At 34.3% G+C, this 23937-nt stretch overlaps 1 protein-coding gene across 2 annotated transcripts in view; it reads right to left on the minus strand.

The window, feature by feature from the left end:
- MALRD1 (MAM and LDL receptor class A domain containing 1) overlaps positions 1 to 23937 on the minus strand; it is a 204643-nt gene that overhangs the window by 60468 nt on the left and 120238 nt on the right. For both annotated transcript variants that reach the window (XM_015853499.2, XM_015853500.2), the window contains exons 28-31: positions 19800 to 19980; positions 9659 to 9787; positions 5610 to 5771; positions 3037 to 3194 (exon numbers count right to left, since the gene is read on the minus strand). In XM_015853499.2, coding sequence (XP_015708985.1) covers positions 3037 to 3194; positions 5610 to 5771; positions 9659 to 9787; positions 19800 to 19980 — 630 coding nt within the window. The remainder of the gene's footprint in view (positions 1 to 3036; positions 3195 to 5609; positions 5772 to 9658; positions 9788 to 19799; positions 19981 to 23937) is intronic.

A 23937-nucleotide genomic window follows, 5' to 3' on the forward strand; every position in this document is an offset into this window, starting at 1 on the left:
TCTTTCACTAATCCCATTCCCCTGCCTTAAAATCATGACTCAGTTTTAATTCTCCACAGCATGTTCTGTGCATCAGAGACTCATTAATTCATCTTTTTCAGCTTCTTTTTCACTTGGGGAAGGGGGGAAGGGGGAGGAAGGGGGGAGAAAGTGCATGTAGTTTTGAAGGTCACAAAATATAAGCTGTAATTTTCTACTTAGTCATCAGCAGAACTCATGTGGCTATCTCATACCTTCAAGCTGACTCTTCAAGATAGAAAATTATCTTCCCGATCTTCTCTGACTCTAGCAGTTGCTATACTGGAAGGTACTATGTTCCATCTGGAAGGTTAATTAATTGGCTAATAACCAAGAAGTCAAAGTAGCTCTGAAGAGTGTGTTCTCCCAATGTTCCCACCATGCTCTCTTAAATCACCAGCCTGGGAAGCAGGAGAATCTTTGGAAAGACAACATATACTAGGCAACAGATATGTGTCAGTTGAAAAACTGTACCACTGACTCCAGTGAATAAAGATACTAAGTTTTCTGCTCCATATCCTTAGGATCATGTCTGCCAACTCTTCTTGTCCCTTGGCAGTCATCACTGCACACCTTACTTGGATCTACAGGAAATACAGGAACACTGAAATTGTTTCTCCAAAACCCATGAGCAGATTAGCAAAATTGAATCACCATTTATTGTTACACTGGAGAAACACTTGAAAATTGGTGCCTCTTTTCTCTTCATTTCCTTAAACATGAGTTTGAAGCAATAAAAATATAGCCATTTTTAGTAAAAGTGAGCCATTCTACATAAAAATGTATTGCACCTCATTTCCTTTAGCATCCACAAGTATCAAGGTAGAAGACTGATATATTAGCATTATACTATCACTTTGAGAATTAACATTGGCTGTTATTCCCAATTGTATGACAAACCCCTAGAATAAACTAATAGAAAAAGCATGCTGCAGTTTAATGAAAACAGAGTGCTTTCTGGCAGATGAACAATAGGATTGCAACTGGAATGCAACAGATATTGAAATAAGCTTGATTTCTTGCTGAAATGTTTCTACTGTTTCATTAAATACAACTAAGCAGTTATGAAAATGTGAAGAGAAATACATCTTTTTAAATTTACATTTGCAGAATTTACACAATAAAAATTGTATATATTTAGAATTATTCTTTTTCAGAGCATATTAAAATATCAGACTAGTCCTGGGTCTAATACTGAATAAATCAACTCTCAAAGGCTATCAACAATTACTTCTAATGAAAGCTTATGCTTTGTACTAAATCATTATTAAATAATTTTCTTCTCTTGTTGGCTAATAGTTGACTGATGTCCCAAAGCATCAGTACTCAGATCTTTTTAAAATTACATTCATTCTATCTTAATGCAAGGAGAGTTCTTGTGTATATTTTAACCTTTTTAAAGTTAATAACAATAATACTCTATGCTTCTACTTCCTTGTAAAAAATTAGAAATTTTATGGTAATATAAATCTGTCGCTGAAATATGTATTTTGAATAAAGATGAGAAAGTACTTTTAATTCTTTCTCTAATCTCAATGAATGCTCCCTTTGTTGTGTTGAAATAGAAATATTTCCATTACATTTTGTCTTGCTTTACATTATTTTCTGAAGCTTTACCACATCTACTTCTTTCACTAAGATATCCTTCATTTTTTATCTTCCTTTTTACAGATTTAGTCATTTTAATCATTCATCTCTGCATATATTCTCTCTCTGCAGTCTTTTCTTTTAATACAGATCTGACAAGAATGTTGCAGAAAGCTGTATTTCAGATAATACCTATAATATCAGCTGTAGTAGTGACATTATTTTATTCTAATGTATTATACAGATTTCCTATTACAATTTGACTTTTTTTCACCTCCGCTGCCTGAGCAAAAATCTTCTCTGAGCTGCTGCTCTTTTATCTCTCTCTTTTTTTTTTTCTTTTTTTCTTTTTTTTTTTTCTTCTCCTTTTATTTTATTTTCTTTAGATTTTTTTTTCCTAATCTTTTGGACCCCTTTTTTTTTTTTTCCTTTATTATTATTATTTAACTGATCTTAGTTCCTTTTTATCCCTTGTACTTTAATGTATTTCTACATAAAAAGCAGCACTGTCGATAGGAAAACTTATTTGTGTGCTGGATTAAGAAAACTCTTCATAGATGATTTTCTGAAATCAAAGCTAATCAAAGTTAACCAGTTTGTTTGAAAGAGGTTTAAAAAAAATAAGAAAAAAAGTAAAGAAGACTCTGGCTGGCTGCCTAAACACACATAGAATTCATACATCTACTTATTTACTAATCCTAAGTGTTCTGTATTGATTGAAAAACTCCAGTTCAGAAACTCCTTAAAAAAATCTTTGTCTACATTCTTGCACACTGAACTTAAAACAAATCTTTCACGGGTAATCTCAGAGTAGTTCCATTACCAGCACGTCCAAAAGATAATCACTGTTTGCTTTATACTTCAGCTTAATCTGGAATTCTCTTGGCCTTTTCCTACTGTTTTACTTTCTTAATCTGAATGTGCAAAGTTTGAATATATGAAGGGATAAATAATGTAAACTGAGAAGAATGAGTTTGAAGTCATGGTGTGGTATTTACTCAAATAATAAAATTACAAGCTCGTTGCATAAAAATACTTCTAAAAAATGGTGATGAATTATCACAGAATCAGAGATTCACAAAATTGTAGGGGTTGGAAGGGACTTTTGGTAACCATCTAGTTCAGACACCTGCTAAAGTAGGTTCCCTAGAGTAGGAAGAGTATACAGAGTACACAGGAAAGAAGGTTTTGATAGCATTTAATAGTGAAATAGGCAATGTCAATTCCTGTATATGTAGTATTCAAGTGAAATTAAGACTGGAACAAAATCATTACTGTTAAAGTTGACAGATTTTTTTTGTATATTGGTGTAATGAAGTTGAGGTGAAGTACAGCTAAAGAGAGATTTAGATCACTTCAGATGCAGAAATTCAGACACTACTACTGAATTATTGATATGGCATGATTTAGCAGAAGTGCTTTTTCTCTTACCTTTAAGACTCCTGTTTGCCTAGAAGGAAACATCCAGAACCAGAATCGAACTCTGCAGACCCCAAGGCTGGCTGGGAAGAATTCAGTAGTAATTATCCTTGCTCTACTTCCTTCCTCCTGGGCAGTTGAGTTTACATACAAAAAATGCTTCCCTTTACCTTAGTAAAAAGATTACAAACAGTTTTTCAGTACTAATTTATGCTTTAGAGGATAACCATTCTTACCACTTCAGGTGCCGTTGTCTTTTATAACATGCATGTATAACCAGCCTTGATAATATTGAGTTGTTAAACCTTTGCCTATTTCTGTGTATTATATTCAATATTAATATAACATTCTGCAGACCTCACTCTGCCTTTTCAACCTTGTGTAGATACTGGATTCATATTTGAGTAATGAATTTAAATCATGTCACAAACACTGACACTCATTCACAGATGCTGAAAAAGTCAGTAAGGTGGAGCTTCTGTATATGAACTCCAAACATTACTGTCCCAAACTACTCAGCTCTTTTTTAATAGTATTCAGAAAGTTAACCAATTCTTTCTGTTCCTCAATTACATAAATGTATGAAATATTGGAGCATGTTGGTGTGCAGAACTAGTAGGTCTACTAACAAAATATTAACGGCCTTAGAGATCATTAGATCAGAAAGAGAAATATTTATTATGGATACCAGTCAAATGAAACCCAGAACTGGGACAATTATTAATCAGTAGTGTCTATCAAGGAAATAATCTGTTTCTATCATTGCCTTTGAAGCAATCATTTAAAAAATGATTTTCAGATGGGTTTATCTAGGTGTCATTTCAAGCTTCAAACTTTTTCAGAAAACAAATTTTCTAAGTTGAGAAAAAAATACTTGAAAAATTGTAATTACATGGATATACTATATTATTCATAGACAGAATATATGATATATAGCAAAATTATAAGCATAATAAGCAGTGAAAGTTAAATAAATCTGCTTTTCCAGGTGTTGAAGTCTGTAAGGTTGAGATGTTTTGCATTTGAACAGCTACATCCTTTGTGTTTAAATAGCTCATGGATACTGTGGTAAAAGGTTGAAAGTGTCTTGTTTTAGGACAAAAGAAAAAAAATATTCTATGGAAATTTATGGAAATGACAGTTTTTAAAGGTGAGACTTGAATAAGCTGCACCATGGCCAGATTGCATAATGTTAGACAGTTGAAATATAGTTGTTATCACTAAATGGTTTTGTATTTAAATCACAGGGTTTATCTTCTCCTGGAGACTGTACTAATGCAGTGAGTTGGTTATGTTAACCCAATGTAAAATTATCAGAAATTAATATTCTGAATGAATTGACACATATTTCTGCACATAACAGGGAGTCAGTATCCAGTCTGCTGGCAATTCCGACAAGCGATTCCTTTTCATTATAGCCAATGTGTAAATTTCTTGCTACTTCATATACAAGTAAATTGCAAAAACAGGCAATTTTGTGAAAACATTTGCTGAAATTCTGTTTACCTTTACCTCCTCTTTTTATTAAATTTGTTATGATTGATAGGTAATTTCATAGATGCAAAGATCAATCAATTGAATTCAAGGAACTGAAATGGAAAAACATACTATATTTTATTGAAGAGCTGAGGGCTAGTGTTTCTTTTATCACCACTCTGCATCAAAGGAAAAGCAAGAAAGCAAATCAGACTACTGATTTGCAAGGAACATCTTTGCCTGGGATAGGTGCATTAGTTTCTGTGTCTCTGCTCCATCCCTTTTCAAGAGGAATGAACTTCCATATCTAGAGCCAATGGCAACACAGAGTAGCATAGATAACTGCTTTTTCTAAAGTGACAAACTGTGATTGGTGGCAGTGAAGCATTTTCCTCATCATCTGGCTAGCAGCTCCTGCAGCAGATGTAGGATCCAGTAAGTGAAAAGATTAATGTGTGGAACAGAAACGGCTGCAGCCAACTGCTGATGTCTTTGTTCAGTTTGGAATGTGAACCACCAAAAAACTTAAAACACAGAACTCATGCAGATTAAGAATTCAAATGAAAAACTGTAGAGATTGTGGCATTTCTACATTGAATATAAAAAATTCTTTGTTTATAACATAAAAACTACAGTAGGATTCCTAACTGTTAAAAAATCTACAATACAATGAAGAAATTCTGAAATAAAGATTGGGATATTTTTTGGTAGAAATTAAATTTCTCTCACATCAATATCAAGGAGGAAAGTTAAGACCTTACTTATGAACCTTAAGCATTTCACGTGCATCTGCACAGACTCCTCAGCTTCTCTTTAAGGACCAGTGAATGACTGCATGTTTTCCTGGAGTTCATTAGGACTGCACAATACTCCAGGAGAAGTAGATTATTTGAAACATTAACAATATCAGTATCAATAACTTAGTAACTTATGACTACTGACAAATATATCCTCTTGTTCAGTATTAAAATATTAGTATCTGTATCTTTCAAAACTTTTCAAATAAACTCTCCATTAAATTTTTCATTGCAGACTTGTAAAAATATAGTGCTTTTGTAGAGGTATGTTGTACAGTTTTAAAAGAGTTCTGCTGCATCCCAGATGGATACCTGGTGTATGGTCTGTATCAGGACTCATTTGTCCAGTGACACCGCCACTGCCAATAGTCCAGTCAAAATCATCCCAAGGGTCTTGTGTTAATCCACATACAGTTGTCCATTCTTGCTCTTGTGTCTCAAAGTTACAACTTCCAGGAATACTTGTGTAGTAACCTGAAAATATAAAAGGCAGTAAATTATCATCTCAGTTTATAAAAATGTAATGAGCATACTGAACTTGGTAATGGAGAGGATTCTATTTTGTTAATGCCATGATACCCCATTCTCCCACAAGCAGACATAAGTAATATGTTAAAGATTAGAACCAACTAACCAAACCAAACAAACAAGAACAACAACAAAACACAAAATCCATCAAACATTTCTTCCTGGGCAGAAACAGCTGTTGAAGACATATGTGAGGACAAATTGATAACTTCCCCAATTTTAACTGTCTGAAACTCTGCTTTTGCTTCTAAAGATCTTTCCCTAGTTACAATTGCTCTTTGATTACCATACCCAAGGGCTGGATTTTCCAAGAGCAAATTTTTCACTTTTTTCAGATTAGAATTTGAGCAGGGGCAGCTACCTGACATGCAAAGTGAGAGCACATACATTGCCTGTAAAAGACTCTGGGGAAAGGTTTCAAATTATTAATCATCATAGCCAGTCGTGCATTTTAGAGGCAGGACTGACTCGTCATTTCAGAACTCCAAATAGAATTTAAAAGTGCATTTCTTGATGTAGAAATATACTAGAACATTAAAATAAAATTATTTATATACCACTGTATAGGTATAACAGATGCAGATACAGAAAAATACATATAAAGAGTAGGTTTAATTAACTTTTAGTCATCTGATTGGCTTTTTCCCTGTTTTCTGCTTTGATGCTACAAGAAAAAAAATGTTGCCATTTTTCTCTGCAAACATAACTTATCACTGTCATTAATCTTTTGTCTGACCAAGATCTGCACACACACAGGCTGTAAGCCCTCTGGTCTCTCTTTTTGGTAAAAAAAAATAATGGCTAGGACGAAAAAAAGAATAATTTTGATCAAACCTTTATCTCAGTGGAAGCTAGGAGAGGGATCTGTACTGTTCTGTAATGTACTGTACTCTTACTAAGCTTCTGTCATGAAGAAAGGGTTAGAGAGCCGGAACTTTTCGGCCCAAATAAGAACAGCACAGTAGGTGTCAGTGTGTAGAAAACTTGATGTGAGAGTGTAAAGAAAATAAAGCCAGCCTCTTCTCAGTGGTGCCCCATGTGAAGACAAGGTGTAAAAGGAACAGACTGAAAAAACAGGAAATTTTGTTTAAAGACAGAAAAACGTGCTTCTTAATTTTTTATCATATTTTACTGTAGGGCTTGTCAAGCACTGAATCAAAGTGCTCACAGAAGTTGTGGAGTCTCCACTTTTGAAGACATAATTCCTAAAATATGTCTTAACCTATTCTAAATATCACTTTCACAGCCCTGGATGAATTCCTCCAGTGTACACTACTTTGAGCAGGAGGTTGGACTAGGTCTGCCAAAGTGCTTTCCAACCCCAGTCATTCTGTTAGAACTGTTTGCAGACTGGCCTTTGGGAATTGTGAAAGGAATACACAAATACACTGAGCGACAGCATTGACACTGCATTACAAACTTAATGGAAACTCAGTAAAGCATAGCTTTACCACTAAATAGCCTTTCGTGCATTTAGGGCAAAGGAGGGAACCCATTAATCTCAACAGCAAGTACAATTTTCTCATATAGTTCTAACAAGACCGAAGTACAAATGTATTTAGAATTTATACTATTCATAGTAGATTGCCCGACTCCAGGAGTTTTATACCGTAATATCTTTAACAGGACATTCTTAATGCAATTATTAATAAATATTTATGAACAATATTTACAATGTTGATGGAGTCTCCTGATATATACTTTTTTTATTTTAGGGGTAAACAGAACCTACTTAGAAGCCATCAGATGATGGTTCCATTTATCTGAAAAATTGCTTTCATTTCAATAATTCAAGCACTTCTCTAGTTGGTTCATCAATGCTAAGGTTTGCTATTAATCAAACCTGGGTGTATAATTGAATGCAGTTCATGAAAATTGAAACTACTTTCATGTGTGCTTTTTTTCACTTCAGTACTCCCAAAGGGTTATCGAAAGATAATGAAAATATTGCTATATTGCCTGACTGAATGGAACAAGGCATAGAGAAAGCAATTAAGCATTTTCTGTAGGTTTGGTTTTTTTTTTTGTTTTTTTTTTTGTTTGTTTATTTGCTTTGGGGTTTTTGTTGTTTTTTTTCTTAAAGACTATCAGGCAACATGGATACAATTCATTCTATTCAGATTCTGTTGTAAATCATGCACAGAGGAATTGCTCCTGAGTAGATTGTGGCCCACTGGCTTATTTAGAGCTACACTGGTATAAAACTATAGTAGAATGCAAAATGAGCTTGGACCTTAAGCTCTGAGAAAGGGAGAAAACTCTGGACAAATGTGTCCGTAACCACTTGCACAGTACTAGGTTTGAGCACGCAGATCTTTCTCTGGCTATTCTGATCTTTTTTTTTTTTTTTTTTTTTTTTTTCCCTTGTGTGTGTGTGCAATTAAGTAGCTTTTGTTGCCTTTTTCTTAAAAAACGAAGTTTCTATTCCTAGACTGGAGTCTTACTCCAAAACTATTATTTATTTCCACAGAAACAACAACAGGTACAATGAGCACAATAATTCTATTGGATAGAGCAAATCCTCATCTACAAAGCACCATTTTTCAGCATTGTTACCACCATTTACTCCATTCTTTGGGGTATATGCTTAGGGAAAGGTGTGTTTACACAAATGTCAGACCTCATTTGTAAGAACTAAGATATATCAGACAGGGCAATATTATACCTGAAGCTTATCTGGGTATTCTGTATACCAGATTACAGTATCTCTGTTCCTCAGCAACAGCAAGACCTAAAGGTGAAAACATTTTGTTGAGACTACATATTTTCCATCTGCTGTTGTCCTGGTCTCAGACTTTAAAAGGATATTTCAAACTATTTGTTTAAAGTGAATATCTGTTTGTTTGTTTGTTTCTCTCTCAGAGCACTCAGTGTTGATGGACTTCACCATGGACTTCAACACAGTTTCAAAAATGAATCTATGTATGTGATGCATTTACTTTCACTGCCTATCAAGATTGCTTTTGACCATGTGTTCAGTATGATAGAATTTGGTACTGCAGCTTAAGAATCAGATTTATTACTGAATTGCATGGACTGTTTAAGCTTCATGCTCCAAATGCCTAGTTTGGAGAGTGACTGTCAATAAACAAAGAGCTGGAGCAAGAAAAAGGGTGCAAAGATTTACTGCTATTGATTTTCAAAGGTGAATTGAAAATGCTGTTAAATTGATCCAGATTTTCAAAACTGAGCTGTGTCCTTCCATCTCAAATAGTGTTACCAAAGAACATCTGTAGGCAAATTTTGCCTCAGCCTTCACAAGGATTTCAAAAATATAAACAGACTGGATCTTGTCCAACTGCTCTATTATAATGAGAAGGAAGAAAATGCTATTGTATCTCTGTAGTCACAAGAACAGTGAATACATAGTAGCAACATAAATTAGATTGCAGAGATAGGATTAATCAGAAAGATGGGCTTGTTTATACATAATTGCTTTTTATAACAGAACTGTGTTACTGTACATTAATTTGCTTATTTGTATTTTTTTCATTCAATATTGACGGCTCAAAATGCTTTCAGCTTAATAAATTAAGAGTTAACTTCAACTGTAATCTACGGATTTTATTTCTTAAATAAAGCTGTTTTTTGTTTGTTTGTTTGTTTTCTAGATAAACTTTGTAATGAGCAAGTTATACTTTTGTGCCTCAACCACACTTCTTGTGCAGTAATGTCTAGGATCTGAAAATGCTGGACCTTCTGTGCTGGAGGAATAGGGAAGTTGCTTGTAAATAATTATCTGGACAGTTGCATGAATCCATTTGAGCTATGCTATAGAATTAAAAGTTATAACTTTAATTGGAAGTAGCATTAACACACAGTAGGATACTTACTGCAGTCAGTCTCATCTGATAGGTCTTCACAGTCTGGTTTATAGTCACAGACCAGCTGAGATTCTATGCAATCCTCATTCAAACACACAAAATCAGTGAAGGCGGGGCATTCCCTGGGATTCTCTCCAGCTGAAACCAACAGGACATTTATATCAATGTTATAATTAAATAAAAGTATTTATTTTATTTTATTATTAAATCAACAAATTTAGATTTGTTTATCTATTACACATCATGACTTTAGCGCTTTACTGCTTCCAACAGATGTTATTTGGTCACACTCTTTTAATGGTATATCATGCATGCGCCATTAGGCATGTCTTGGCCTGTCCCAAGGCTTGCAGGAAGAATGTCTTGCCTGGAAAGAAATTCACACCAGCGTGACAGTTCCCTACCACGTTTGTTGTGTATGTCTCTTAAAATAGTATCCACAAGATGTTAAAAAGCAGGTAAGTTATCTGTTAATGGTTTAACCTAACTTCTGAAAAATCACTAAAACACTAAATAGTTGAGATTGACAGGGAGCTCTACAGCTATCTAGGTCATACCCCTGCTTGAGCAGATGCAGTTAGAGTATGTTGTAGAGTAGGTCCAATTGGGTTTTGAATATCTCTATAGATGGAAACTCCACAACATCTTTGGGCAAACTATTCCTGTGTTTGACCATCCTCTTAGTAAAAAAGTGTTTTCTTATATTCAGATGGAATTTCTGGGTTTTTAATCCATGCCCATTGGCTCGTGCCCTGTCAATGGAAACTACTGAAAACAATTCAGCTCCCTTTCTTCTATTCCTTCCCATGCACTGGAAATAAGGGACCAGAAAACCATTTTACTTCTCTAAGTCACTCTGCGACTTAAACTGCTTAACAATATAAATTATGTAAAGATAGAACCACTGGGGCACAGTAATTTTTCACATTTTATTTCACTGCATATGACATGGGTACATTATCACTATGCAGAAAAGACACAGAGTCTGTGGCTTCTGACTGAATGCATTCTTTACCTGACTTCCTTTTACCTTTAATCAAGAAACAAGACAATGTAGTGTTGCCCTATCATTTATTTTTAGCACATAATATTAGTTTTGCTTTGTTTTGTTTTTTTTTTCTAATGGCGTAGTCCAAACAGAGTCAAATATCTGTTACTTTTATTCTTCTGCAGCAAAACCTTATTCCCATTTCCCATTATTCCCATTTTTAGAGATACCAGGTTGCACTTATAACCATGATGAATACTCTGCCAGAGCCTTTGAGAGAGATAAAAATAAAATCTCTGTATGAATTAACATACCAGCATCTGCACAACATCTTCAAACTTAATAAATAATCTAACTCCTGTTTAACTATTCCTGTTGTGGTATTAACAGTCACCTTTCCAGAGTATATAATAATTCTATCCCACATTACTACACTAGATAAAAACTAAATCAAAACAATAAATACTGTCTTTTAAACAACAAAAAGAACTCCAACATCAAGAACAACAGTAACAATACAGAATTTCACACACACACACACACATACAACAAAAGCCTCATACATCAAATAATTTGAAATTATTTACTCATAATTTAAAAAATAATAATTATCATTACTGAGGCATAGAAAAACAGTAATATCATATCTATTCATTTCATTTCCTATTAAAACGGAAAAAATTGCTGAAAAATCGAATATCACAAGAAACTAGCACTGAACAGATTTTACATAAATAGAAACTACTAACTGCATGTTATGCTAATCCCTAAGCTAAATGAAATGGCAGTACTTGAAAAACAAAATACAACAAGATATCATTTTTCAATGTAGTACAATGAGGAATGATGCAGGAAAAGAACCATATAGTCTTTTAAGTAGCTTTTAAGAGACCAATGGAATTGGCTTAGCTTGTAGAACACTAAATCCTACAAAAGAAGCACGTTAATGATAACTGTTAAAAGAACATGCATTTATGTGCAGTCACATTTGTTCCTAAATATTTTGCTTCGTATAGCCAAATTCTCAGTGCACCAGTAAAAACAAAAGTTTCCCTCCTAAGAATATATGTGTGTTTGTATATATACAGAAAATAAGCAAGATGGACATGAACAAACACATGCATACCACGAATAAATTTCAATTCTTATCTGGATTCATCACAAGGTACATATTTACATTTCTCCATTTCCTATGCATAAATTATCTATGAAAGAGTAACTCATGAATTACTCTGAAAATGTGTAGGCATGACAAAGTTCACTTGAGGATAGTGGATGAATACATTAATATAAAGTCAGAAACTTTGTTTCCATTACTAGGAAGAAAATTACATATTAAAGAATGCTTGAAAATGGACTTCTTTGTTTATATTTGCTAGTCAAGGACAAAGAATACAACACTCTTCTTTTACAAAGTTATGCAGGATTTGTAACATTTCTCTCCATTCTTTCATAATATCTGAAAAAAAAATGTTGTTGAAAATACTACCCAGTGAACATTACTCTTGAAGTTTTACTCTTCACTTAAATTAAAATATATGAAATATAAGCTCCTAGAAGGATTCATTAGACCAGCAAGTCAACTATACTTAGTTCTGTGAAGTTCAGCATTTATGGAACACAGTTTTCATCAAGCTTGTCATTTGCTTAACCCAACTGTTCAATACCCTTTTCTGCATGACTTTTTACATAACATTAAAGTTCCATTAGTACACTCATCAATAGTGTTTCTGTCTATGAATGACCTTGGCAATCTTCTGCAGGGAAAGCTAGAAGAAAAGTTTCTACAGAAGCAAGCTAAATATTGTTTCAAATAAGGTTCTATTGGAATAAAAAACAAACAAACAAAAAAACACACTGGGAATTCTACTTAAGGTATGTTTTGATAAAAAGATCTGATTTCATCTGAAGATATGCATTGTTTCCAATGTAAACAGCTGATCTAAAATATGAACTCTAAAGAGAGAATTTTGCCTGTAAATACAAAATTATGTTAGTGGTTTTCCTAAAGATGCTCAAAACTAGTTGGAGTTTGGTGACTAAGGCCACCAAATAATTTGAAGAATAAAAAATGCATCCGGAGTTCTGGAAATGTAGAACTGTCTCTCGTTTAAACAATGCAAAAGATCAAACAAATAAACAAATAAGTCTTTTCAGTTTCTAATACTGATAAAATGGAGCATAAGAACGCACACTAGATAAGTTTAAGATTATGGAGCACTGGATCCAGATATGGTGTCCTCAGTACAGGACAGATGTGTAGCCGTTGAAGGGCCACAGAAATGATCTCAGGGATGGAAAACCTCCCCTAGGAGGACAGGGTGAGAGAGCTGGGGCTGTGCAGCCTCGAGAAAAGAAGGCTCTGTGGAGACCTGAAAGTGGCCTATCAGTATTTACAAGGGGGCTGTAAGAAAGAAGGGAGAGACCCTTTAACAGGGTCTGTCATGTCATGTCATGACAGGGTCTGTCATAACAGGGTCTGTTATGATCGGACAGGAGGAAAGCTTTTCAAACTAAAAGAAGGGAAATTTACACTGGATTTAAGGAAAAAGTAAGGGCTGTGAATCACTGGAACAGATTGCCTAGAGAAGTGATGGATGCCCTGTCCTTCGAGACACTCAAGATCAGACTGGACAGGGCTCTGAGCATCTGATCTTACTGTATGTGTCCCTGTTCACTGCAGGAGAGTTGGACTAGATGACCTCTAAGTGTCCCTTCAAACTCAAAAGATTCCATGATTTTATATTTGTTTAAAAGTGAAAGACTGGCTTTTGTGCAGGCTGTAACAGAAAGATAAGGAGCTCATTCACACACTGTACTGATGTAGAAAACTGACATATTTTAATTCTAAAAAAGACATTAAGAAGAAGCACTGAGAATTGAGGAACTGAGAATGTCTTTATTCCAGATTTTGTCCTTTAGTAGCCTGCTGATTTAAATATGGAAGAGACAAGGCAAAAAAGTCAAGTGATCCTTTTGCAAGAAATTCAGGTTCCCAATGATTATGAACATGTTCAATCACAGAATAAGAAGTCCTGAACTGCTTAGCAATCTGGTTTATCCCTCTTGGTCTTTTCTCTCCTCCCTGCATCACCCTCACCCTGATTCCAGTGCAGAGAGCACTCAAAAAATGCAATTCAATGTTACATCTGAAAAAGTTCATCTGAAAAAAAAAAAAAATCTAGCTGTCACCACCACATCTATTTTTCTAGTCTTGAAAAGCCTCCTCTTTTGGCACAATGGTAGAGATGCTTTGATTTCCAATCTGGTGTAATATTTCTCTTCTTTCTTTTAATCTTTTCAAATAAGTCTCTCAAATTCATTCCCTGAATCCATGTTACATAGTATTTGAATGACTTCATGGTTGTTCATACATATATTTCTAGAATAAGTGGTGCACATGCAACACCACTTAGATGAATGCCTTTCACATCATATGACACTGACTAAATTCTGAGGGACACGTGTGTCATTTTATAATTGTTGTTTTACTGGGTACTGTGCACAGTTATACTATATTATACTATATATTATACTATATATTATACTATATATTGCTCAGAGGCAATAGGAAGGAATGCTCTTTCAAGAAAATGTTCTTTCATTATTTTTTGTGCCATAATACCTATTTAGTAGATGTCTTCCGGTGAAGAACAGGGGTCTGAGGAGGTACGCACCACTATATTCACGTGTTGGAACCAGAGATTGAGAAGGCTTCCTCATTCTCCTCCTTATGGGCTGCTCCCCAACTGTGGGGTAAAGAGGGCCATTGTATTGATAAAGCTCAACAATATCTTGAGCCAGACGTAAACACCTACAAGGCACCTAGTCCTTACATGTAACCAGTCTTGTGGTTGAGGGAAAACTTGTGTTGCACGGGTATAAAAGGCTCTAAGCACCTACAATAAAGGTCTTTTGTTCTGCATCAGCGAAGGAGTCCGCACCTCTTTTACCACACCCGCAAGGGAGCTTAATGCCCTCTTGCAACACCCTACTGCATCTCTGGGTTTGGGCAGCCTATATTTCCTCCACATCTCTTCTAACATGAAGTCCTTTCCAGGAAGTCTGGAAAATAAGAATTTTAATACCAAAAAGTAGACAGATGATACAATTCCTGTATTCCACATCTGAATATCTTGACAATTAAGGATTGACCAAGTGTCATAACACAGTCTCAACAGGAAAAAAAAAAAAAAAAAAAGAAAGAAAAAAAAAGTATCAAAACCCAAGTAACTGGCCATATATTCTGGCTGAATACAAATATCTTAAGAGAATGAGTTGGCTCCAGCTGTTTTCCCTATTAGAATTCCCTTCGTTCTTACTTCAGGGCTAAGTTTGAATATTTCTGCTATAGAAGTTTGAATTTTTCACAAGTGAAGAAGATACTAAATGCTTCACTAAATGTAGATCTTTGCATCATATGTAGTTGAGAATTCAAAGAAAACACTAGCTTACATTAAAAGTAAAAAAGTTGGCCTATGCACCCAGACGCTGGGATGTTTCAGTAGTTTTCTCTGATCTGCAAAGCAAGGATGGAATTCTAACTAAAAAGGATTTCTCCACTGAGACTTTCAAAGCTTTTTGTTTATGGGATTATGGAAGCAAAGATGTTCAAAGGATTGTTGTTCCTTCATCTATGGTCTCTACCATAAACAGGAGGTGAGGAGGAATACAAATATACAAGAGGACAGGGAAAGACAAGTTTACCACAAGGCAAAGCATGCCTTTTTAAATATTTAAGAAAATTCCCACTCTGCTCAATTTGTTATATCTATTTCTTATGAATAAGAACGCCATGATATTTTGATTTTGTTTCCTTTAAAACAGCAACAACAAAAAAAATGTATTTTTAACACTAATTATGATTTAATGTCTGCCTTGTTTTGCTTTAACAAGGAGAGAAAAGCTTGTAAAGTGTGATTCCAATCAGGCAGCTCACTGAGATCAGTGAAGACATTTTTGTTTCTTCTGAATTTAGACTTATTTCTTCACTTATTTTTATTTATTTTTCCTTCCTTGTTTTTCAAGTACTGCCCTGTAATACCAAAATAACTAGATATAGAATGAATGAGTAAGGTATATATCCATTCTTATATTCTGTGTTATGTATCTGAAGCATATGTTTTAAAATAAAAATGTATGTATAAAATCTAGCAACAGCTTGTCTGATGAGTTGATTGATTCCCTGTTTTGTGACAGCAAGTCGTCAGGGGGAAGAGCAAATCAAAATGTTTAAAGCGCTCTTTAAGGTAAGCAGGAAGATCACAGCTCATTTTCAGCACAAGTTTTTGAAGTTGTCACGAGTATCAGAAGATTCAAAACCAAAATTATCTGTGAAGGTAATTCTGTAGAACACTCAGAACACTCAGAGGTACTTTTCTATTTTTTTTTTTTAAACATTAAAAAAAATACTGTTTTCTTAGCCTGCAAATAACCAGTCATGATCAGTCAGTTATTAAAAGCATAAGAGATGATGACTCTGAGCTTTAAAGTTGTAAAAGGAATTACTGTTCCAGAACTTAATTAAATAATAAATCATTATATTAGTATTAACAAATCTCTGGCAATTCTTTGATTCTTAACCTTGTTTTCTATAGAAATCAAGGAGAAATGAGAGAAATGCACCTTGCTGAATGATTCAAGCACCCCTGCAGCTTGAATCATAAGAAAGTTATCGGTATTATTCTGGTAGTAAAGAAGCTTTTACCTAATTAACTTTTAAAGGGAAATAAAATGAAAAGTTTCTCTTTTATCAGTTGAAAATGCTCACATATCATAAGTAATATACCATACACTTATGTAATTAAAATGCAAGTCAGCAGAGCTAACCCACCTCCTTGCAGATTCCTTTATGAGTTGTACGGCTTTCTACAGCACACTGTATGAAAGCAAGCTGAAGGCAAACAAGCACAGCAAACTGAGCCTTTGGATTTATTCAACACTGCTATAACTACTATTACGTATTAACATATTCCATAAAGCAGGTCTTGTATTCACTCAGCCTGCTCCGCTAAAGTACTTTCTTTCTGCAAGGAGGCAGTTATTTTTTTGTGTTGACTATAAAATGTGAACCAGGAATACACTTTGGCAGCCTGTAAGAAGTAAAACACTATCTCCAAACACCTCAGAGGTCCAGAGCAGTTCTGAAAGTCTTCCCCACCACTACAAGCTGCGCGCTGGGAAGCAGTTAAACATTCATCTTTCTTTTCCTGTGCACTTCAGGCTTTCTTATTTCCATTTCTATCTATTTATTTATTTTTTTAAATCTGTTTTTCGTGCTTTTTTAAAATTATATATTTTTTTATTCTCTGCATGGTCTACTCCTCTGTTTATGTAATTACTGCAGCTAGAATATCTATAACAATGTAGGAGAATTTTGCTTGGCCTAAAAAGTCTCAGTGGAAAATACAGATGTGGTCCTGCCCATTGCTAGGTCGAAAATGCTGCAACTACAAATGTGGCACATGAACCAGCGCTGTAAATGAAGTCCTTTTGTTGAGAATAAGCCCCCAACCCTTTCTGTTCTGCATATTACCCTTCTCTCCTAGATTTTGGCCATACCAAGATTGTGCTTGCTATTTTTTAGCTTTGTTATAGCTATCACAATAAAAAAAAAAAAAATGAACCCTGTGCTGCAAAGAGCCCCAACAATTTAGACACAACATATTTACTCTGTCCTGTACATGCCAAGCTTGGGTCTGATGGGAAATTTTCAAGAAAATGGCAAAAATATACAAAGAATCAATAACAAGAATGAAAAAGGTCAGATCAGGATCCTTCATTTGACCATGTCAAGTGGAAAGTCAGTATGCCAAAAGTCTTGAGAAAATTAAGCAAAAGGATCCCTTCTGTGGAATAAAAGGAAAAAAAGATCCTACAAAAGCTGGTGTGAAAGGCACTAAAAACAACGCAATGATTCCCTCTTGACTTTGATTTGAACCTTGATTACACTGCAGACGCTGTAGGGACAGAAAACTCGAAGGGTGTGGGTTGCTTCTTTGCTTGCTTATTTTGTTCTGTTGTCAGACACGTGCACATATGCAATAACATGCAGTTAAAAAGCAAATATCTGACAGAGTACCTATTCTGCTGAAGAACAGAAACATAAGCATAAAAACATTCCAATAGGAATGAACCTAAATTTTAATGAAAACCATACAGTACATGGCATATGCTACTGAAGTTAAGTGAGCACTTCCTCATCATATAAAGATTGTATTTTACTGCAGTGTAAAAACATACAACATGCAAATGACAAATCTATCTATGAAGGATTACTGTCCTTGGATTCTGTCTTTACTAAACCAATCTCTAGTAAAATGTTTTTGTGTTGTAATTTGAATTCCAACCATGCATTTTAAACTCGTATGAGAAAGGCTTCCTCTAAATCATCCAGCTTCATAAACGTTAAATTTCTGCAAAATATATGGTATATTACAAACCAAAACTGTAAGTATGTAAAACTCATCATCGCACAAAGTGCAACTGCTTTTTTTAACAGGTTCTTGCTAAAACAACGCTATAAAACAAAACATTACATATTGTAACAAACTGACATTACTTTCTCAACTGGTTCTCTGTCAGGGTATATTAATGCAGCACTGGTTATAATGCATGATTAATATTCAGACTTATAGCGTTCACAGATTAAAGCAATCTTTACTGTTTGAGAGCTTTAAGATCCTTTATATGACACCTTTCCAACTCCCTTCTCAAATAATTTTTTTAGCTCAATGACAACTATGTGGAATATATCCAGAAACAACTGTTTTCAGATTATCATAAAATACATGTAATTAAGATGAAGCAGAAGTATTTTTACATTTTACAAAAGAATGTGAACTTTAATGGGGACTTAATTTATAAATCTAATGGGGAGTTTTCTTGTTCCTTAAAAAATAAATCTTGCTATTTTTATTTGTTGAATATATTCATGAAAATGACTTTGAAATGGCTAATTTATTATAGTCCCTAAGTGGGATAGAATCCTTGGGATGGAGTTTAACTAGATCCCTCCTTATGAAATAATATATCTGAGCATAATTTGTCAACAAACTTCAAGAGAGATCAACATCGTCCTGTTGATCTCCCATCTTCTGCTAGGGCTGCCCTAACTGTTTCATTATGCCCTTTGGAGAATGATTACATGCCCAGAACTGGAGGCAATGTGACATTTTGAAAAAGCACAATGGAATCACAACATTCATAGGCCAAAATATGCTTTAATGGGTAAATTGGTCTTAGAATTTTAAGTTCAGTTTTGTAGCAGGACCCACGTTTTGGTTTACAGTGCAAAACAGTTTCTAAATAGATAAAGTGCATATTGTTTTTTTCAGATTAAATTAGACAGAAATAGGGTCTTCAGAATTGCACTTCTATCCTCCAACCAAAGCATTATCATCCAGACCATGGCAGAAGATTCAGTTAGCCTAAATAACATCCCCCAAACTCATAATATATATATATGATCTCAGCAATTATTTTCTTACTCAACCAATCCACTTTTATTCTCACAGAACAGAGACCACATTCTTCCTTATGGAAGCCACAATCCAAACAGCTTTTGTTTTTTTCTTGTTTATTTATTAACATGTTAAAGTCAAACTGTGTCTCTACTTTAGACCACGTCCACAAGGAGATCAATTCACTAGGATGAATACCTTGTGAGTTACAGCTTATGTTTACATTGCTGCCCCTAACGTTTGAAAGCAATAAGAAAAGTAATACTGACAGGGGCTTATTTGTAGTTTCAACTTGTTTTTAGAAAAAGAGATTTTGCAATAAAATGTGGAGATCACAAGTCTCAGTTAACATAATCTGACATTGTTTCTATGACACTATTGTGTACAAAAACAGAGTCAACAGCTTAGCAATCAACTAATACAAACAAAAGTACTTAAAACCAAGTAAGAAAACACAAATTCAGATATTTATTGGATTTATCTGCAATAACTTAGTGTGAGAATTACATACGAATGCAATACTTTCCATATGAATAGAATACTATTAAAGTTATATAAGTGAAAAAAGCATATTCCTAACTGAAGTTTAGGATAGAGGCACTACAAGAAAATCAGTAAAATAATCAGATATTTAAAAACAAGAAAGAACACCTTGCACCTCCTTTTAGTATCCCTCTAGAAATTTCCATCTTGTACTTACCTGTAGAGCAGTTGTTGAACTCTATGTCATCTAGTGCTGCTCCTCCTCCTAGGTCTCTGGTACGGATACCTTCAAAGATAACTTCAAAATTTCTCAGCTTCCCCAAATGTAACTCGACTTTTCTCCATTCTTCACTAACACTTCCTGAATCACTCCACATTTTGATAATTCCATCGTCAGTCTGAAGTTTGAATAAAGTGTAAACAGAAAGATATGTATGGATTACCAAATACCAATTTTTGTACAAAAATAGAGAAAAGACAAGAACATGCCTGTTCAGTTTTGCCAAGAAATGATAAGTGTACTTTGACTGGATAGTAGGAAGAAAATAAACAAAACTGGATGATTAATGCAAAAAGTCAGATAAACATCAACAAGAGATCAAGTCTCAGTACAGAAATTACTGTGTGCATGATTGAATTCCAAAACATTTCATTTTTCACATATTTGCATTTAGTGAAATTCTTTGTGTTTAGAAAACATTACTGGATGTAAGGTTACTTTTTTATTTTTTATTTTATTACGGTATCAGATAAGAAGAACAGTTTAATGATTGAGATGTTTTTTTAAGGCAAGAAACAAATATAAAATATTCCTCTTTAGTATAGTTTTTCTGAAGTTAATTAAGAAGCATTTTGACTTTCAAATGTGTTAATATATTTAAGAGCTTTTCCTTATATATTCAATCATACTACCTAACTGGCAAGTCAGCAGCAAACAACATGCTAATAAAGACTCTAAGAAAGCAGTACATGAATAAGCATCATCTATGGAAAATAGTTAAAACAGTTGAAAAGCCAGAGAACCAAAACCTCAAATTTCTTTATACATAGTGAAATTGTTTGATCAGATTTATGTTAATAAGACTGTCTTATAGATATTTATGATGAGAAAATAAAGTTGGTTGTTTCTGTTATTGCAAGTTGAATAAGAAGTGCAGTCACATCTGCACAAAAATATTACACTAGCTGTTTCTGAATCAGAAAGTTCATATAATTGTCGATTTCTTTTGAAGTCTTCAGATCTACCATAAAACAGAGTTATTGAGGTGTGGCTTTACAATGCTGGTTTTGAAAATCTTCATTAATAAATTTATGTAATTATTTAATAAAAATGCATTTTTTATTGTTCACTAGATATCTAACTAAAAACATAATAAAGAGTCTCCACAACTATCTGAAGTCCACAGATATTCAGTTGAACAGATCCACTGGTGTCCACCTAATGGTGTTATACTAGTAGCAATAGTATCTCTCTGTAACTCTCAAGGAGAGTTTGCACAAGCAGTTTAGGAGGCAGTCTTGCTCATTGGTGATGTCTCATTGGTTTAAAGTCAATGACACATTCAAATAAAGAGAAAATAACATAATAGGTGCTTTGTGCCACTTATTCCACAGATGGTTGATGACAATTGGTTGTGATTTTAACAGCATATTTCTCACAGTGAGACTCCTGATCATCATGTGCTATCACATCTGAGATCCATTTTTTCAGTAGGTTATGCCAGCTCCCTTTCAGGCCAATAATCAATACAACATAGGGGAGATGAAACCAGAATGAATATAAAAACCTTTCTAAAAAATACACTTAAATTTCAATTTTAAAACATAGTGCAGAAGAATCTGTAATAACAAAGAGCTCAAAAAGAGCAAATGCTGTAATTGAAGTTGATTTTAGCAGTTATAAAACTTTTTTTTTTTTTTAAATCTAACTACTTTTGCTTTTCTTGTTCATCAAATCTGTGTTAATAATTTAATTATTTTAGTAACTCCTAAATATCTATTCCCTTGTTTATAGTCTTTTTAAATGATCTCGATAAGAGTGCTACATATTCTTAGGATAATTTGTTCAGTCTGGAAACATCTTCTGTCTACTCATGACATGAATAAAGCACATAGTTATGATGAGATACATTTGGCTTTAATGTCTCTGACATGGAGAATAAAGCAAAACTTAAAAGAGAAGTTTTCAACATTAAATTAATTTGTTGTTTCTGGAACCTCTTCTGTCTGCCACAGAGGACTTTTTTGGAATAGAAAAAATCCCTAGACGTTATCTATAGGACATAACTCATTAATTTTACAAAAGTAGCCCAGTACTGTTTATTAGCAGTGAACATAGGAATCTTAATAAGGGAATTCCTTTCAATTTATGTATTTAAATAAACATTCATAACTTGCATATATCACAACAATAATACCCAAATGTATAACTAAAACTGCAGTTCGTTTCGGTTGTGTGGAAATCAGTGGAACTTGCAATGTACAGAGGTAAATGTTTGTATAAGGTCTGAAAATGTAAAAGGGAGCACAGTTAACTGTAATCTCATCCTCAGTTGTTAGCAATGATGTCATAAGCATGAATTATCAAGTCTTTCTGCAGTTGCAAGAATGAGAGCATTACTTCTTCCCAATCCCCCACCCAAGAGACACTGAAATATGTAGAAAATAGTTTGCTAGAAAGAAATTTAATTTAAATTTAATTTAATTAAAAAAAAAAAAAAGTGAGCATGTCCTCACATCTCACAAAGTCCTGAGTATAGGAATGATAACAAGGAATAGAAGGGAAAGCTATTTTTTTTTCTGACTGGGCTCATCATCAGCAGTCCCTATACAACAGAAGCATTTCAGAAAGCAGCATAGGGTGACTTTGCACTTGTTCAGCTCTACATAGCAAAATGAAAAGAAAGCCTATCTCCTGTAAAATTGCATGAAGGCTGTTCCAATCTGGACTCCACAAAATACATCTTTTTTTATATGGATACATACATATTCATATTTAAATACATATTTTCTTATTGGGAAACATACCTTGGAAATATTTGGATGGTGGGGGAAGAACAGCAGTCAACCTGTTAATACCTTAACATTCTATTTCCAACCAATTAAAAAATAAAATAAAATAAATTGGTCTCTTTCAATAGTACAAGTACATTGTCTGCATGAAACAACCACAAAGAGGTATGAAAGGGAGACAGGCAGGACACTTGGCCCTCCCCTCCCCCGGCCCAGACAGTGGAGCTGGCTTGGCTAAGGGATGTGAGATGTACACTTTTCTGGATATACACTTGGCATGAGAGGATCATAGCTTATAAGATTTGCAGGTTCCATTTCATGAATTATTGTTTTGTTTTGTTTTTTCTGCATTCATTTAATCTGTCTGGCACTTAGGCATTTCTTTCATGTCTTTGGAATGCGTATGCTTCATAAACACTTATATTGCCTGGAGGTGGGGGGAAATGACTGTGCTTTGACCTTCGCATTGCATCCAGAAAACCTATGACCTTTTCCAATTCTAATACACATGTATTCATATAAAAGAGATATGTGACAATAAGAAGAAATGTGTCTCAGAACAGAGGAGACTGGAGGCCACAGAATCACCTTTCCCTGTGTTTTGATGAGGCTGTTCTACTGACTGGTAGAGTGCCTAGATAGCTTTTCTAACAGGGTTGTCAACCCTTTCTAAGTCTGATCTCCACCAGACTGACAAAAGTTGATTAGAATTCTGGAGCTGGACCACACATGTGGGGGTTGATTATGTTGGCTATTAATCAGGGTAAAAATCTTATTTTCCTATTTACCCTGGAAGAGTCTAACTGCATGTGGTCCTAAACAAACAAGCAAAATTAGTGGAAATTATAAAACCCGAACACTGTGATCTGTCTTGCTTCCTCNCTGATTTAGTCCTGTAAGCATCATATGCTAGGAATCACATTACCAACACACATTATCCTCACACCACAAGACATTCTCCTTGTACTCCTTTCCAGTTCAGTTTTGTTCACCTCACACTCTAACTTCTATTAACTTCTCCTTTTCAATTCTAAAACCTAGTCAGCATCTACTTTTCCATTTACATACTCTTGTCATCATTTCTACTTCAGTTAAACGCGGAAAAGAGATTCTTGCATAAAGACCATCCTACCAATCTCAGTTAAAAAATAATAATAAATAAAAATAAAAAAGTGTTTCAGAGGAATATAAAAAATTGCATCCAGAAGCCAGTATATATGATGAAAATCTCCTGTCTTCTCAAACAGAAAGCTAAGATGAATTCTGAGCCAAGAGACCAAATCGTAATTTTGACTATTACATATATGAAACTATTCCAAGGAGAAAAACAAAGTTTTTCAGAG

Source organism: Coturnix japonica, chromosome 2, assembly GCF_001577835.2.
Source record: "Coturnix japonica isolate 7356 chromosome 2, Coturnix japonica 2.1, whole genome shotgun sequence".
In the NCBI taxonomy this organism is placed as follows: Eukaryota; Metazoa; Chordata; class Aves; order Galliformes; family Phasianidae; genus Coturnix; species Coturnix japonica.